General features: G+C 44.9%; 1 protein-coding gene across 2 annotated transcripts in view; it reads left to right on the top strand.

Moving 5' to 3' along the window:
- IGFBP2 (insulin like growth factor binding protein 2) overlaps window positions 1-15,560 on the top strand; it is a 58,407-nt gene that overhangs the window by 19,785 nt on the left and 23,062 nt on the right. Inside the window, exon 1 of one of the 2 annotated variants that reach the window (XM_066323004.1) lies at window positions 3,820-3,911. The exons of the other annotated variant lie outside the window; for it this stretch is intronic. Coding sequence (XP_066179101.1) covers window positions 3,842-3,911 — 70 coding nt within the window. The 5' untranslated portion in view covers window positions 3,820-3,841. Of the gene's footprint in view, window positions 1-3,819; window positions 3,912-15,560 lie in introns of those variants that run through there. 2 annotated transcript variants of the gene reach the window in all.

Genomic DNA, 15,560 nt, shown 5'->3' with positions numbered 1-15,560 from the left:
GATGAGGTCGAAGCTGTGGACACGGAGCATTTCCTGACTCCAGGAGGAGGGGGTGAGGTCAGGCTGGGAAGAGCTACGGCCAGGGGGATGCAGGTGCTGGCACAAGGCGTGCGGGCAGTGGCGGTGCGTGGCCGCGCTCACGGCGGGGCTGTGCGGGGACACTGCGGCTCAGCCCCTGTCCCTGCGGTGCGTGTGCCGCCGCCGGCCAGGATAACCTCAAGTGAAAAGTATCAGACTTCAGTGGCCAAGAAAAGAGTGCTGACCTATTTTGGACACTTATTTATATTCAAGTTGCTTCTCTCTGTCTCTGTGAAAAAGCTGTTGTGACTCCAGTACTTTTCTAAAGTTTTTCCCCTCCCTTAGCTTTTGTTTGTAACAGGATATGATCTAGGACTAACATCTGTATTTTCCAGTAGCCAGAATAAATGTCTTACTATCTTTTCTTTTTCTTGCTGAAACAACAGTTTTATGGAGCAAAGCCAGTTTTATAATATAGCTAAGCCTTTAGTTGCATTGTGTCTCAATTTTTGCAGGTTCTCCTTTTATTAAAAGTCTTTAGTACAATTCACACTTTTCAGACCAAAATGGAAAAAAGTTTGAAGTATGTCACTACTGTTTCTGAATTGTGAGCAGCAAAAATTTATCTAATGTAAGGTCACAATAATTCCGGAAAACTGTTTGGGCTTTTTTTTTTTTGGTACAGTTTTCTTCTGTCACTTACTGGCTCTATCAATTTGCTGGAGTCTTGATCTTCTGAAAGATCTTACTGGTGAAAATGTTTAGGTTGGTGTTTTTTTTTTTTTTTTTTTGTTTGTTTGGTTTTTTTTCAGGTTTTTTGTATGTTTTTGGTTTTTGACAGCTATTAGCTAACTTTGTATGCCACAGTTCACAGTTAATTTCTTACGTTTTTTAAAACTGAAACTATAGTTTCTCTGACAAAATTCTACCATTAGAATAATCATTAAATCTGAACAGCTTGGTCAGGGTAGCTGTGTGCACTAACCCTAGGTAGATACTTGTCGTCTTGTGGATTTTACGACTTGCAGTTCTGTCAACAGTAAGAATCTAAGTTAGATACTTGATTAACAAGAAAAACAAAGGCAAATGCTATGAATGTTCATAATTCCTCCATATAAATTATGGTTGTATTAGTCCATTGTATTACATAAATTTTTGTGCTTTAATGTAGGAGGGTTTTATTATCTATCTTTTTTGTTAGTGTTGTTGGTTGGGTTTTTGTTTGTTGGCTTTTATTTTTTTCTTTCTGTGTGTGTCAAGATGTGAAAGAGCAAGGGTGAAAAAACTTGCTTTATGGAAATTGCAAATACTTTGGCCTCACTAGCTGAACTCACAAACTCACTGAACAGCACCAATTTTGCACTGAACCAGCTGTGCCCTGTGCGAGTGCATCTACATGAAGATAATATGCAGCTCCCAGAAGGCCAGTGGGAGCCTTTCCATAATCCTTGCCTGCAGCTGGATTTGACCCAAAGTATATCTGAGAAGGATTATGGCAGTTTCTTTGTTGAGCATAGTTTTGGTGGCTTTTGTGCTGTCACATCTCTGTTCTGTCTTTAAATGGCTGACATGAAATTACCAGTTTGCATGCCCAGACAGACACACAGCCAAGACTTGTGCCCCCTGTGTGCACTGAAATGTCTCTGTGCATTGATGTGGCTGGATGGGACGATCCCACTGCACCATGGCAGAGGGGCTGTGCTGGCTCCCAGGGCTGATGGCTCTGTGGCACCAAGTAGAGCTGCTCCTTGAGCATGATCAGGCTGCAGCTGTTGCTGCTGGTGAGGTTGGTCCTGTGCAGGGTTTTGGAGAGAAGGACTGCAGTTTTATTTTGCCCTACACACTGTTGTAAGATGTTTTTCTCCAGTGTGCTCACTGTGCAGGCAAATGCAGTGATGCAGTTTGTGGGTGCTGAGTCTGGAGGTGGTCTTCACCCAAACTCACCAGGGAGTGGAGTGCTGGAGGCAGAGCCCTCATGATACATCGCAGAAGAGTGTTTCAGCTTCTGTCAGTGACAAATACCAGTTGAGGTACAAGGCTTCTGGTCAGGGTCTTGTCCTGAGAAGCTCAGTATTGCCCTTAGAAGGAGTGGCATATGGCATGGTCAAGTGAGACCCCCCCCATGCTGCATGCTGAGGTTTGGAGTGTCAAATGCTCTTCAGCTTTCAGTGGTTTGTTCATGTGTGTCTAAAGTTGTTTCTGATCCTTGTTTGTTAAAAACATTTGTAAAGCTCATCTAAAAATAGGTTCTGAAGGTAAAATTAGTTCCTACTGCTGCTGGGATCAAAGGAATATAGCAACAGTGTATGCTGAGTGGTGTGTGGGTTGGATTTGGTTGCTCAGACCTGGCCGTGGAGAGACCAGACCAGACTATGACCCCTTCAGTGTAAAAGAAATATTTTTTAATATTTTGTGTATGTTCAGATAGACAGCATTTCTTTGCTTTCAGAAGAGCTGTTCTCGGTGACAAATCACCCTAACAGTAATCATAACAGTGAAATGGTGGGTTCCAGAATAGATGCTTATTTTGTCTCCTGATACCCTCCCTAAGCTGCTGCAGTGGAGCAAGGCTGTTGGCGTCTCCTGGTGAAATATGCTGGTGTGCTTTCACATTAGCAAGATAACCAGGAGTTTACTGAATTCATCTGGGATTTGCTGGATTAGGCATGATGAGAGGCTGCTGAATCTGGAAGCTGAGGGACTCTCAGGAATTAATGATGTGTATATACTCTGGATTAGTTTTATCTATAGAAGTTTCAGTGCAAGACATTTGCTGGGAATTGAAGCGCTCCTTGTTCAAAATGAGCAGCATTCTCCCTGCATATGAGAAGGCAGACTTAAAGGAGGGATGCTCTGTATTGAGTTGGCTTACTATGATTTAGCTATTCTACTGTGAAAGTGACTTCAGATTAAGCTTCCCCTGTGTAAACAAACCAGGTGAGGAATTTTTTGTGTATGTGTGTCATGAATTGATACAGTAAAACAGAAGCTGTAAAGGAATCTGCTGTAAGCAGAGGGAATGTCCCTGGAGCTGGCAGCATTGGCAGAGCTGGGGATGGGGAACACTTCGGGGAATTCATGGGACCCTCCACTTCAGTGCTTAGCCCTCTTACATCCTGTACATGATATATCAGGATGAAACTACAATTTTCCTATTCTGGACACACATGGAGATGACTTTTAAATTTTCCTTGAGTCCATCAAGGATTAGTCCCTTTGCACTTTGGCTTAGTTATCTTCATGATTGCCAGTGGACTTGTGCATTGTGTGGCTTCACCCCTTATATATCAGAGTGTCAGCAGGACAAATTTTTTATAAAGTTACTGGGGAAAACTTATGGTTCCATATTGTCAGTTTCTTGGAGACATTTGGATCCAAAGCTGAGGCTTGAGTGTTCTTTCCCTGTGTTGCTGCCACCATACTTGTCTCTAAGCAGGAACACTGATTAAATTACAGTGCACCTCTGATAATGTGCACATATGGCAACTCTCTGAAGTTTCATATTAATTTTTATTTTTCATGTGGTGAATAATCATGCTCACACATCCAGAGGGTTGAGGAAAGAACAGTAATTGCTGGATATGAATTTCAAAATTCCCTTTGGAAGACTGTCTAATTAGATTTAATGAGCTGGCTGGTGAGCATGCGTGTGCATGTGTGCTTTCACCACCTCTCTTGAGCCAACTGGCTCAGAAGTGCTTATGTGTGTCTGAGGTGAATTGGAGGAGTATGTGGAAGAGATATTTTTGCACTTGGAGAGGGCAGGTTTGAAGCAGACTTCCACCTGCTTTTCTCGTGTGTGCTGTAATGAGGAACTTCCACCATGGAGGTGAAGCATTTGATAATGCAGGTGATAAATAGGAAGTTGCTTTGCTGTGGTTTCAGCTGCCTAGGTGAGGAGGAATGGCAGCAGAGTATCTGTCTCCATCTCTGGAGTTGGTATCCCTTCCTCTGTAATGTATTCCTCAGTGCTGCTGGTGCATGAGGTAGCAGAGCTACAGCAGGTCACACAATGTGTGCCACTAAGCTGGAGGAGAAGGTTTTGAATTAGCTGGAGGCAAATGGTCACTGGGGCTGGGATTTTGTGAGTGAGGTGGATTACAGCCCTCAGGTTTGAACATTGCTGGGTCTCTGATCTGCTCTGCTGGCTGGTTTCCCACCCCTCCATCACTGGAGACAGCCCTGGGTTGGTTGTGTGCAGTTTGGCTTTTTTGCAGGGGTCATTGCCATGGATCAGTGCTCTGTTTCCAAGAAGGACCAGTGAGAGTAGAAAGCTGTGCTGAGAGGGTGGCCATTTTAATGAGGGGCTTTTGTGTGGTTTTTTGTCTCTTTCTTTTTTTTTTTTAATATTAATTAACCTTTGTTTTCTGTCAAGAAAGTTGTCCTGAAGCATGACTTAGCAAGGCAAACATGCCTGGACAAAGGAAGCATTAAGCCTGCACAGAGGGAGGGGAGAGGGTTACACCTCTAATTACTTTGTGTGCATGTAATTTTTTTTTTCCCCCTCTGGTGACTGATGGGTCTTGAAAGGACTTGCCGGGGTTGGTGTGTGATTCACCAGGGCAGAGCGTGTTCTGGGCTGAGGCTGCCGGCTGTCTGGCCCTGGGTGCCAGGGGCAGGCAGTGCCCTTGTGCCGGTGTTGCTCACGCCTGAGTCAGCACTTGTGCAGCAGCACAGCTGCTCCCCGGCTGGGGGCCAGGTGTGGGATTCACTGCTCACACCCCAGCCCAGCTGGACAGGAGGATGCAGAGGCTTGGCTCTGCCACGTGAGCACTGTCTGGAGTGGACTGGTATGGGGGCATATGGAGCAACATCTCCTGGTAGGAATGCGGGTGCACAGAGCCATCCTTGAGTGAGTATGAAGCACTGAGCTGCCAAAGTGCTTGTGACAATGGAAGGGCTGGAGAAGGAGGCAATCCTGAACCCCTTTCACACATCCTTATCCCCAAACAGGGAAAAAGGGATTAGTGCTCTGTCACCTTCCAAAGAAACAGCACCCTACAAACTACCCAGCCTGGCACCCTGTCCTTTTTTCCTCTGGTCTTCCTGCCTGGTCCTGGAGCCTCTGGTAGGTACACAGGCTCTCCTGAAAAAAATGGAGCCTGAGATTGGCTAGGTGGGGAGTTAAAGCTCCTGATGTTCATGTGGGAAGCAAGGAGAGGGGAACTGAGGTGAAGGAGAAAAACGGGTAATGAGCAGTAGTGGGAGTGGTGTTCAGGGAAGAGGAGGAGAAGTTGGGGCTGCGCAGAAGAAAGGAGGAACTTGTGGAGTGGGCTGCTGTCCTGGCCTCAAAGCCAATGGATTAGGAGGGCTTGGCAGAGAGTTGGGGATCTGGTTTTAGGCAAATAGTGTAAAATATGTGGAATTCAAGGAGGGAGCTCCAAAGCTAGTGGGCTTGGCTCTTAAAGATCCCACAGGGCAGAATGAATTTTAGTCAGCTTTCTATAAAGGTTTCCTCTTTTCCACTAGTTTTTGATCAATAGACCAACTCCTTGCTGGTGGGGTGGTACAGAGGTCTGACCAATGATTTTCATCTTTAAAGTTTGGTAAAAATCACTGACCAGACAGAGGAGGAAAGGCCCTGTTAGTGTCCACTTGAAGAGGAAGGCTGCAGCATGGGTTCAACTGGAATATTAGACATCAGGGCATCTGTGTGGGTGCTTCAGGGCCAAGATTCACTCTTCAGCAATACTGCTCCTGAGATGCTTGGCTGTCTTTGGGAAATGGTACACTTTCTGCACCAAAATCATGGAATCATTTAGGTTGAAAAAGGCCCCTGAGATCATTGAGTTCAACTGTAACCCCAGCACTGCTGAGTTCACTACTAAGCCATGTCCCTAAGTGGCACATCTTTTAAATACCTTCAGTGGCAACACCACCACTTCCCTGGGCAGTCCACTCCAATGTTTGGTAACCCTTTCCATGAAGAAATTTTTCCTGATACCCAATCTAAACCTCCCCTGCTACAGCTTAAAGGTATTTTCTCTTGTCCTATTGCTTGTTACGAGAAGGGCCAGAAGGGATTACTGCAGAATTCAATTTGGCATATAGAAAAAGCCTAACCCTGCCATGGCAGCTGAGAATACAGGGAATGGTTCCTGAACTGGGTGGTTCCAGATTTGAATCCTGTAACTTTAGATATGGGGTTTCCCTGCTTCTGGGCATGACACTCAGTAACTTAAGTACTGTTGGGACTTTTTTCCAGTCCCTTTCTTCTTTTCACCAATTCCTCTTTCCTGATGCTTTCATAAGTCCCAGCGGCTTACAGAAAATATTTTTCATATCTTCCTTCCCCCTCGATGAGCATTTCTTCTGTTGTGTTCATGAATGAAAAATTGTCTCTAGCAAAAGAGAATGAGAATCTTTGCCATTTTGAATAAATTCTTGTCCTACCAGGGTGGGGAAATCTATCACTGTCACCTGTTTGATTGGTTCCACCAGCTCTTCTCTGCTGATAGAAGATTAGCTGCATCTTGTAATTGAGTTTGGTTTTGGGTGTGTTTTATTTTATTCTATTTAATTTTTAAAATTTTTTTTGTTGTTGTTGGTAAAACAACCCCACCAAAAAAAACCAAATATCCAAACCACCCATCTGTCTGGTAGTTCTGTCATTAAATGGAGCTGAAGGACTGCAGCAAGCTACCTCTTTTGCAGGAATCTCTTTCGGCTTGAAAGGAATTATTCATGCAGTTACACAATCCACAATGAATTTTCAATTTGTCACAGCTTTTCCCTGCCTCCTCCCTTTTGTCCACCAGCCCAGCTAGACTCCTGCCTGACTGACATGCTTTAGCAAGAGTTCTAATGTGCAGGTGCAGTCCTGATCCAGCAGCCCTCCATGGAGAGTGCGGGGCTGCAGTGCTCAGTGAGGTTCTAGATTCTCCCCAGTTTAAGCTCACACCTTCTGAGAGGAAAAGCCATCATTTTTCATCATGAATTCTTTTCTGAGAGCCTGTGGTTGCTTGGTGTCTTGGCTTTCCTCCCTTCATCTGTGTGGGAAAGCCAAGTGGTTCACATTCCTTACAGGAAGAAATCTTGCAAGCAGAGGACTGTGATAGTCTGCAGTCACAACCTGAAGTGTGACTGAAGTGCACAGGTATTGGGGAAAATCTCAGGAGCCTTCACTTCATGAGTATCAGCTCAGATGGTTGGTATCTGAGCTAATGTTTCATTTTTCTCAGACAGTTTCAGATGTGGGTTGGAGGTGTTCACTCTTCATCCTGATGTAGGGAGCTGTGCCACCTGCAACAGGAACCTGAGCTGCTGCTGGCACCAGTTATATTTTAAAGAGGAGCCTGTGTGTGCTGCACATCTGTGGTGGGTTGGTCCTGGCTGGATGCCAGGTGCCCGCTAGAGCTGTTCCTATGGCTCCCCTCCTCAGCTGGACAGGGGAGAGAAAACAGAAATAAAGGTTTGTGGTTCGAGATAAGAGTAGGGAGCAGTCTTGCACCACTGCTGCTCTCGGATCCGGGAATTCATGCATGTGCACCCAGGTGGGATGGCAGAGAAGGCTCGTCCTCTCCTTCTCCCTGCAGAGCCTGGTGTTTGCAGAGCATCTGCAACAGGAGTATGGGGATGGGGTTGTTCTGCAAAAATGGTGTGTGGCTCCTGAGGTCTCGCCCTCACTGTCACATGTTGCCCTCTCCCCAGGGGAGAGTGGGTCAATGTGGTGGTCCTGTGCTGAAGGGGCCATGCAGTGGGTGATGCCTGGGCAGCACCAGCACATTTAGTGAGACAAATATCCGTGGGGTGTGGATTTTCATTTTACTCCTCCCATTCAGTACTCTGTTTGGATCAGTGGTGGGAATTACAGCTGATAGAGCTAGCTGTTGCCGTTAACAAAAGCATTTTCTTTCAAATCCCTGAGAGCTCCAGCAGAGAAAATAATATTCACTTGCTGTTCATGTTTCCAGGGTGTTCATGCCTTGGAGATGCACCAAGATGGTGGAATAAGAAGCTCTAAGGGAGGGTGTACACTCCTGGGACTGTAATCAGGACTGTGAAGATCTATTCACAAAAAATATAAACCAAAATAGAACAAACCAAACCAACACTTCCCTAAAGACCACTTTTTCTGCTCTCCCTTGGTGCAGCCCTGAGTTGAACCTGACACCCCCATCCTTCTCTGTGCTGATTTCTGTTACTAATTTCTCTTGCTGCAACAAGTGTTAAACCCCAGCTGCTAAGCAGCAGGTCTGGGCTGTGTTTCAACCCCCTCCTCTTTCCCAGGAGCTGTTGATGTGCCTGTGCATGCACCCTTCATGCTGTGTCCTCCATCCTGACACAGCTTTTTCCTTGCCTCTCCCTCTCTCACTTCTTGAAGGGTTCAGGCTGGGGGTGTGATGTGTGTGGTGGGGATTTTTTAGGGATATCTCTGCCTTGACAATGTTCCTTGACAGCCATCCCAACCTGAACAGAGCAGAAAACTTGGGAAATATTTGAATTACTGACTAGTTTGATGGTCTCCTGGGTAATGGGGCTCAGGGGTAAATGTTGCTACTGGCAGACACTGGAGTTGGAGGGAATTCTTTGCTACAGAAGGTACCCCTGAATTCCTCAGTTGTGGTGAGGCCAGCCCAGCCAGCCAGAAGGGTCCCCTGGGCCTGCTGTATTTCGTTTGGGTCCTGAAATTACTTCAAGTGAATTCAAACTGCATTTCTCCTGCTTGATCCAGCCCTCTCCTTGGGTTTCCTCCATGTGCGATGTGCTGAAGTCATGGAAATGTGGGAACACCTCCAAGCCTGGATGGTGTCTGGAGCAGAACGTCCCATTCCCATGTGTGGGGCTGCTGTGGGGTGCTGCACTGAGCACACAGGGGTTGTGTCCCCTGGCTCCCCCTGTGCAGCAGCTGGAGGCAGGCGCTGAGCAAGCCTTGCCTGCAGCCTTTGCGAGGTGAGCAGCTGGCTTTGTGCTTCCCTGTGGGCTGCTCCATAACATGTCTGTCCCTGCTTGTTTGTGCCACCGCCTGAGCCCCGGGGATGGGGAGGGCAGGATCCCCTGTGCTGCTCCAGGACCTGGCACCAGAGCTCTCCATGTCCCCGCTCGGTGCAGGCCAGTGCATGCATGTGTTTTATGAGGCTGAGTTCACTGTGCCCGTTCTTTGTCTCTCCCCCACCCCTAAAAACTTGCAAATCTTACTTACCTTTTTTTTTTTTTTTTTAATTCCTGTCATGTGTATGCACACTTCATGCATTCAGAGCATCTCTGATGGGAGTCACAGTGCAGCTCTTTCCCCTTTGACACCGCTGCACTGTGCCATGCCGTATTAACTCTGTTCAGAGGGCATCTGGGCAGTAAAGTGCAAACATGGTCCTTGTTTGGCTCTTGCACTCAGTAAAGATTTCTCTTTCTTGTTTTAAAGCAATGCACTGGCTGTCCCATTTTGAGCCTGGCGCTCTTCCAAACGAGCCTGTGTGTGGGCACGTGTGGATTATCTTTGTCTCTATGGCTACCCTGAAAACTTTTGAACCGGAAAATTCAGTGGAGGGATTGAGCTCTAAGATACTGGTTTCCTATGGCTTTTATGGAAATAGTTGCTGGGTGGTAGGACTGTACCTTGTTCATGTCTCTTAAGGGGTTGAAGCAGAAACTTAGCCAGTATTAGACATCAGAGAACCAACAATGTACTCACAAGCACACTCTCAGGAAAGATACATAAAACTCCTTCAAAATCAAGCTTTGTTAGTTATATCACTCAAGTGTATTAATATTAATTAGGTCATTTAACTAATTACCTGTTCATCTGTATGTAAGGGGCAATTGATAGCTTACTGATGGGTCCCAGCTGGAAACTGTAGAGCATGAGAAACAGACCTTGAGAGTCACGTGTGGGCAAGAGGGGGTTGATTATCACTTCCAAGAGCTCTTGTTTGCTAGGGCTTTAAATCATTTTGGCAATGCCTGAGGTTTCATGTGGAATGGAGAAGTGCTGTCCCTGATGAGGGTTAAACACATGCTTTTTAAGAGAGAATTAATGCATGTAAGCTATTCACTGGTGCATGCTTGCTAAGAGCTGCTGTCAACATTATGAGTCGATAACAAGTAACAGCACTTACAAATATCATCATCATCCTTATGTTTTGTCTCTTTTCAGGCACCTCCCCAGCTGGGGATTTAAAGATGTTTCTAATTAGTCACTGTTTCAGGATCTGGGAGAGTTACTGAGGCTCTGTGGCAGAGATGTCTGTATTCTGTCCCTCCTGGATCTTATTCTAGGATGAGCATTGTCTTTGCTCCCCTCGTGAAGGTCACACACTCTACAGTGAGTGTAAGGAGATAAAGCAGAGGACACTGGAAGGGCGACCTTGTGTTTGATGTTTCCTGTGGGCTTTAGGTCTCCTAGAGGACAGACAGACACTGAGGATTTAGTGGCTTGCCCTGTACCATCATTAGGATGTGCCAAGTGCTTTTTCTTTCTCTGCCTTGTCCAGTTGCAGTACCACACAGATACTGTCTGGCACCAGTAGGTTTTCCAGCCCAACTGTGTCTCTGGGTATTTTTATGCTAGGCTGGATGAGATTTGGTGGTGAGCAAATGTGTAGTCACTTGTCAGTCTCTCTAGACTGACTGTGGGAGTCAAGTCCCATGGGTGATTTTTTCAGTGTGTTTTTTTAAACTTAAGTGGTGACATTTCCCATGTTTCATTCATCTCATGCCTGGTATAATAATCTTTGGAGCCTTTCAAACTGTTTGTTACCCATTTAATAAAAATTGGCAGAGATGTGTTTAATTTTTGTACATAAAATACTACAAATTTGATGTTGGAAAACCAAATGGAAAGAATTTATCCATGCCAGTCCCCTGAACAGACAACCTCCTTGTTCTGCTCCCTGGGGAACCCTCCAGTCCATTGTCGTTTTGGGCAGAAGAGATGTTAAATGTTAAAACTGGCCTCACCCTCCCCCCAATTCAAGAGTATTTTGGTCGAAATCTTGCCATTTTTAATGCAATTGTTCCTTTCTGGCTTATCCAGCCTTTTCTTTCCTATTGTTTGCAGCCTCCTGAAAGCTGTTGCTTACGCCCCTGCTGATGGCAGGAATACGGCTGTCAGACTTTCCTGATTCCTTCCTCAGTTCCCTGAGTCCATTTCTCTTTCTCCAAGTGTTTCTTGATAGTGCAGTGCAACCCAATCCTCAAGTTCAGACTAAGCTGCCACAGAAAGAAAGTGCAGTTCCCAGAGGTACCATGTTGGAATTTGATGGTGGAATGGGTTTGAGCTACTGCTTTCCTTAAGTCAGAGTGTAAGGAAGAACAGGGTCACAAGTTAATGTTGCTCTCAGAAGATACAATAAAGGCATGGTTGGAAATGGGGAACAAAGAGGGGGAAGTGTGTCCTTACCTGAAACAAGAGCTGCTGTTGCTCAAAGCAAGGAGTGAAATAACATTAAATATAATTGATGATGTGGCATAAGTGGTGGAGACAAGGCAAGGAGGTAGCTGCCTCTGGACATCTGCACATGAACAAGCAGCTGTCTTGGGAAAAAATTCATCTGCCCTGGGAAGAAACTACTCTGGGATGGGAACTGGTTAGGGCAGGTTTACTTCAGCACAAAGTTGCATCATGCAGCCTTTTTTCCCTCCCCTTAGGCCATCTGGGGATTTCCTGGCTGGTCCTGTTCATGCTGCTTTTTCTGGGTGCTTGAGAGATCTCTAATAGGTGCTTGTGAACAGCTGTGGGGGATGAGCATCAGGCTAGCCTAGCTCATTAAGGGAAAATAGGTTCAGAGCAAGTAAGGTGATCTGGGGGCATTAACTGTGGAAGAGGAGGACAGGATTTTTCCTTTTCATTGCAGCAACCTTCTGAAGGCATGCTAGGATCTGGGGAGATAGGTAAATGGCAGCTGTATTCATGGAAGCACTGAAATAAGATTCTCACTGCTCTTGGCAGGAGTCCTTTGCCCTGCTGTGTTGCCTCAGCAAGGCACACTCATCTTCCAGTCATTAGTCATTCCCTTGTTATTTCATTTTGTGGAGGAGATTATAACCAGCTGAGGCGATATGGCAATGTGAGAGACCAGGCTGCTGTCTTAAACCGCTGTATTGTCCCTTTGTCTTTGCTTTGTCCTCCTTCCAAACCCATGGCCATCCAGACCATACAATGGAGAGCAGGCACAAGAGCATTCCTGAGGGTGGGAGGAGCAGACAGTTTGGATTTTTGCAAGTCAAGTTGCCCAACACTGGAGCTATGTTATTCACTGTGGAACAAACAAGGGCTAAGCATTGTGATGGTGCAGTGTTGATTTCAGAGAATTTATAAACTGCGATGAATTTATGGAGAGCAAAGGCTCAGGGCTGGAGTACTTCATCATGTGGCTGCTTTTTGCAGCCTTTGAATCACCCAGGCCTCAGGAGGTTCAGCAGGAGCAGGTGGATTTGGGAGAGCTCAGCTTCAGCTTCTGAACCTGAAGATCCATATTACATAATCCAGTCATGAAGCAGTGAGATTAGGGGTGCTCACCCTTTTCATTGGAGCCTGAGTATTGTTCTTTGATGAAAATGTCTTTAGGAGACAAGATTATCTTTAAATTAGCCTGTAGAGCAAGTTGTGTATTTGGACTCTGTTGTCCTGGAGGGACCTCAGGTCAATACACTGATTTTAAGTGATAACAATAGCATTTGATCAGGTGGTTCAGGTGAAGAATTAGATTTATCACTTCTAGGAGACCTTTGCTCCCAGAGTTTTATAGTTCTTTCAGGACCAAATCTTGCCCCTTCTGAAGCTGTTCACTGACTGGGAGCAGCATTCTCCTATGAATGAATAGCTTATTAATGCCTTGATGTTTCTCAAGGGCAAGTTGGAGACTACTGTTGCCTCTTACATGCCTAGGCTCACGTGTGTTTTGGCACGTACGCTTCTTTGATATGAGAAAATGCAAATCACTTCTGCAAAATTGCTGATTCTTGTATGGGAGGGAGGGAGGAAGGGAAAAAATAAAAAGATGCACCCAAATCTTTCCTGAAATTTTCAAATTCAAGGAGTGTCCAACCTCTGGCAGCCTTGGTAATCACAGTGCCTGATGCCAAGCAAGAATAGGAATTTTTCAGCAGAAAAGAAGGTAACAAGAGGTGAACTGTGTTTGGTGCTGTGGGGAAACAGCTGTGTTCCCCCTACTCACCCTGCTGTGTGTTCCAGGGTGGAGGCTGTGTCAGGGTAAGTATTCAGGGGTGGTTGTCTGTATCTCCTGGGTTTCTGTATGGGGTCAGTTTTGCTGAGTCTGCATGGCCTGAAGAAAAAAATCAAGTCAAATGCACAGCTCAGGATTATTGTCTGGGGTTGTCTTAGTTTTGGCAGCTGCAGTGCATGAGGTTTTTTGTGAAGAGGCAATTTTTGGAGCAAGGCAGGTGAGGTAATTACCACAATCCCTTTTTTGGATTTTGCTGAACGCCTCCAACCTTTGCAGGGCTAAAGAGAGAAAGAATTCAGAGTTTTCCCCAATCCTCTGTCCCTTTTTACTTTAACCTGTATGTTCAGTGATAATAGCATAGCAAAATAAAGGGGAATTATTTATGTGGCACTAAAAGCACAGTCAGTTTCAGGGCAAGGGACTTGCACGTAAATGTCTATTCATTTTAGCTATGTGGCTGTCCTTGCCATAGTAACAAGGATTTTTTCCTATCTGCTGGCTTGACACTAACAGTCATTCTGTCAAGGATGGGATTTTTATGTCCCTTTTTTATAGATGTGAACTGCTGGATAGAGTGATAAAATTATTTCCTCAAGGTCTCTTAAGGATCGAGAAGCAGGGGTAGGAGGGCTCGATTCCAATTCTCTTGAATTCTAGTTCGTGAACTTGGCTCTGAGACTGTTTATGGGACCTTCCTGGTGTCAGGATTGACTTCCCTGAAGTCAGCTGTATTGTACCACCATAAATTACCTTAAGCAGATTATGGCCAGGGCCACATTAGTTGCTTTCAGGGACTTCACAGTGAAACAGAGCACACAAAAATTGGAGTGGGATCAGGAAAAAAGAAAGTACTGAAAACAAAACTCTTTGGTTGGTCCCACAGTCAGTAACAGAATGGGCACTGAGACTTTCTTAGTCTACCAGAATAATTTTTTGTCTTAGTCTAATTCATCCTCTTTCATTTGCATTTCCCCTTTTTTTTGGCTAACATTGGTTTTGATGAAGAAATGTGCCAGGCCCTGTGACATCCATGACAAGGCCATTCACAGTCCCTCATGTTGAGCCAACACTACTGACTCCATCTCAAACAGACCAAAGATGAGGCCACAATTAGTGGACTTAAATGTTCTGCAGTGACAGGGTTTTGTGGTGGTGTTTTTCTGTGATGGTGTGTTTTGTTTTCTTTGCTAGTATCCTCAGAAAGGAGGAAGGTCTGGGTGGCTGTGATCAGAAGTCAGAATTGGTGATACCAGAAGCACTGGCGTGTAGCCTATATGGACTGGTAGTGTCTTGGCTATAGCAGTGTAAAGACGAGAAAGGCAACATTTGTGGGGAAGGTGGAATTAAAAATTCAAATTAAGAAAATGAAGGAAATTTTATGGGGTGGCAGTGGTCGTGTGAATAAATGTCTCTGTAATGTTATTGGAAAGATAAAAGTTTCCAAAATAATATTGCTGAGGGAACTTAGGAATGTATCTTAATGTCTAGGAATACACATTGGCAAACACAATTTATTAATAAGTTAAAACATAAATATGCCTGGATGTGGTAGCCCAGATTTTTTTCATTAAATAGAGCACCAGCAAATGGAGGTGCTATTTTAGGTTTTGTTTTGGTAACTAGTGTTGATATTAAGAGGGCCTGATTGTACAGAGGAATTTTGGACCTAGTGCTCATAAAATGGATTCCTTTTAAATTAAATAGAAACCTAAACAAAAGTAGATCTGGAACTAGGATACTTGTCTTTGAAAGGGCAAACTTTGAAAAATGAAAAAACCTGGTGGGTGAAGTCATCTGGGCAGAGAATGCTGAATGCAGAGGATACAGAGCCTCTAATTCAAAATGCAGAAACTATCTGGACCAGGGGTCCTAAGCAGAGAAGGAAAACAGGGCTGGAAAAGGACTCTTTGCTGAAAGCTGGTGAATAGCCACCTTAAAAAGGATAGTTGGGATTAAACAGGGTCTGTAAGGAATGGAAAAAAAGACTAATTGGCAAAAAAGCAATGTCTTAGAGGTCAGGAAGGGTAAGGATAAAATGAGATTTGCCAAAAGTCGTGCTGTGCTAGGTCTGGCAAAAGAAATTAAAACAAATAGCAACAGGTTTCTCAGCTAAATAAATAAAATTAGACTTGAAGCTGCTGTGCAGCAAGGACCAACTGGAAGATCAAAGATGATGTAGGTATGGATCCATTGTTAACCAAACTTTGCTTCATTGTTAAACGCAGTTGGAGGGGATGAGAACATGGAAATCTTGGAAACTGAGGGTAAAAACTAGAAGCCAAAGAATCAAATTGATTGAAATCAGTCAGAGAGCAGAAGCACCAGCCCTGGTGGAAAATGTAGGTGTGAAGATGTTGGATACTTGTGGTTGCACTGTTAGGCTCATTGTTACGAACAAAAAAGCCCAGACAAACTCTT

The sequence above is a fragment of the Sylvia atricapilla genome, chromosome 7 (genome assembly GCF_009819655.1).
Source record: "Sylvia atricapilla isolate bSylAtr1 chromosome 7, bSylAtr1.pri, whole genome shotgun sequence".
Classification (NCBI taxonomy): Eukaryota; Metazoa; Chordata; class Aves; order Passeriformes; family Sylviidae; genus Sylvia; species Sylvia atricapilla.
This window is presented reverse-complemented; position numbering and strand designations above follow the sequence as displayed.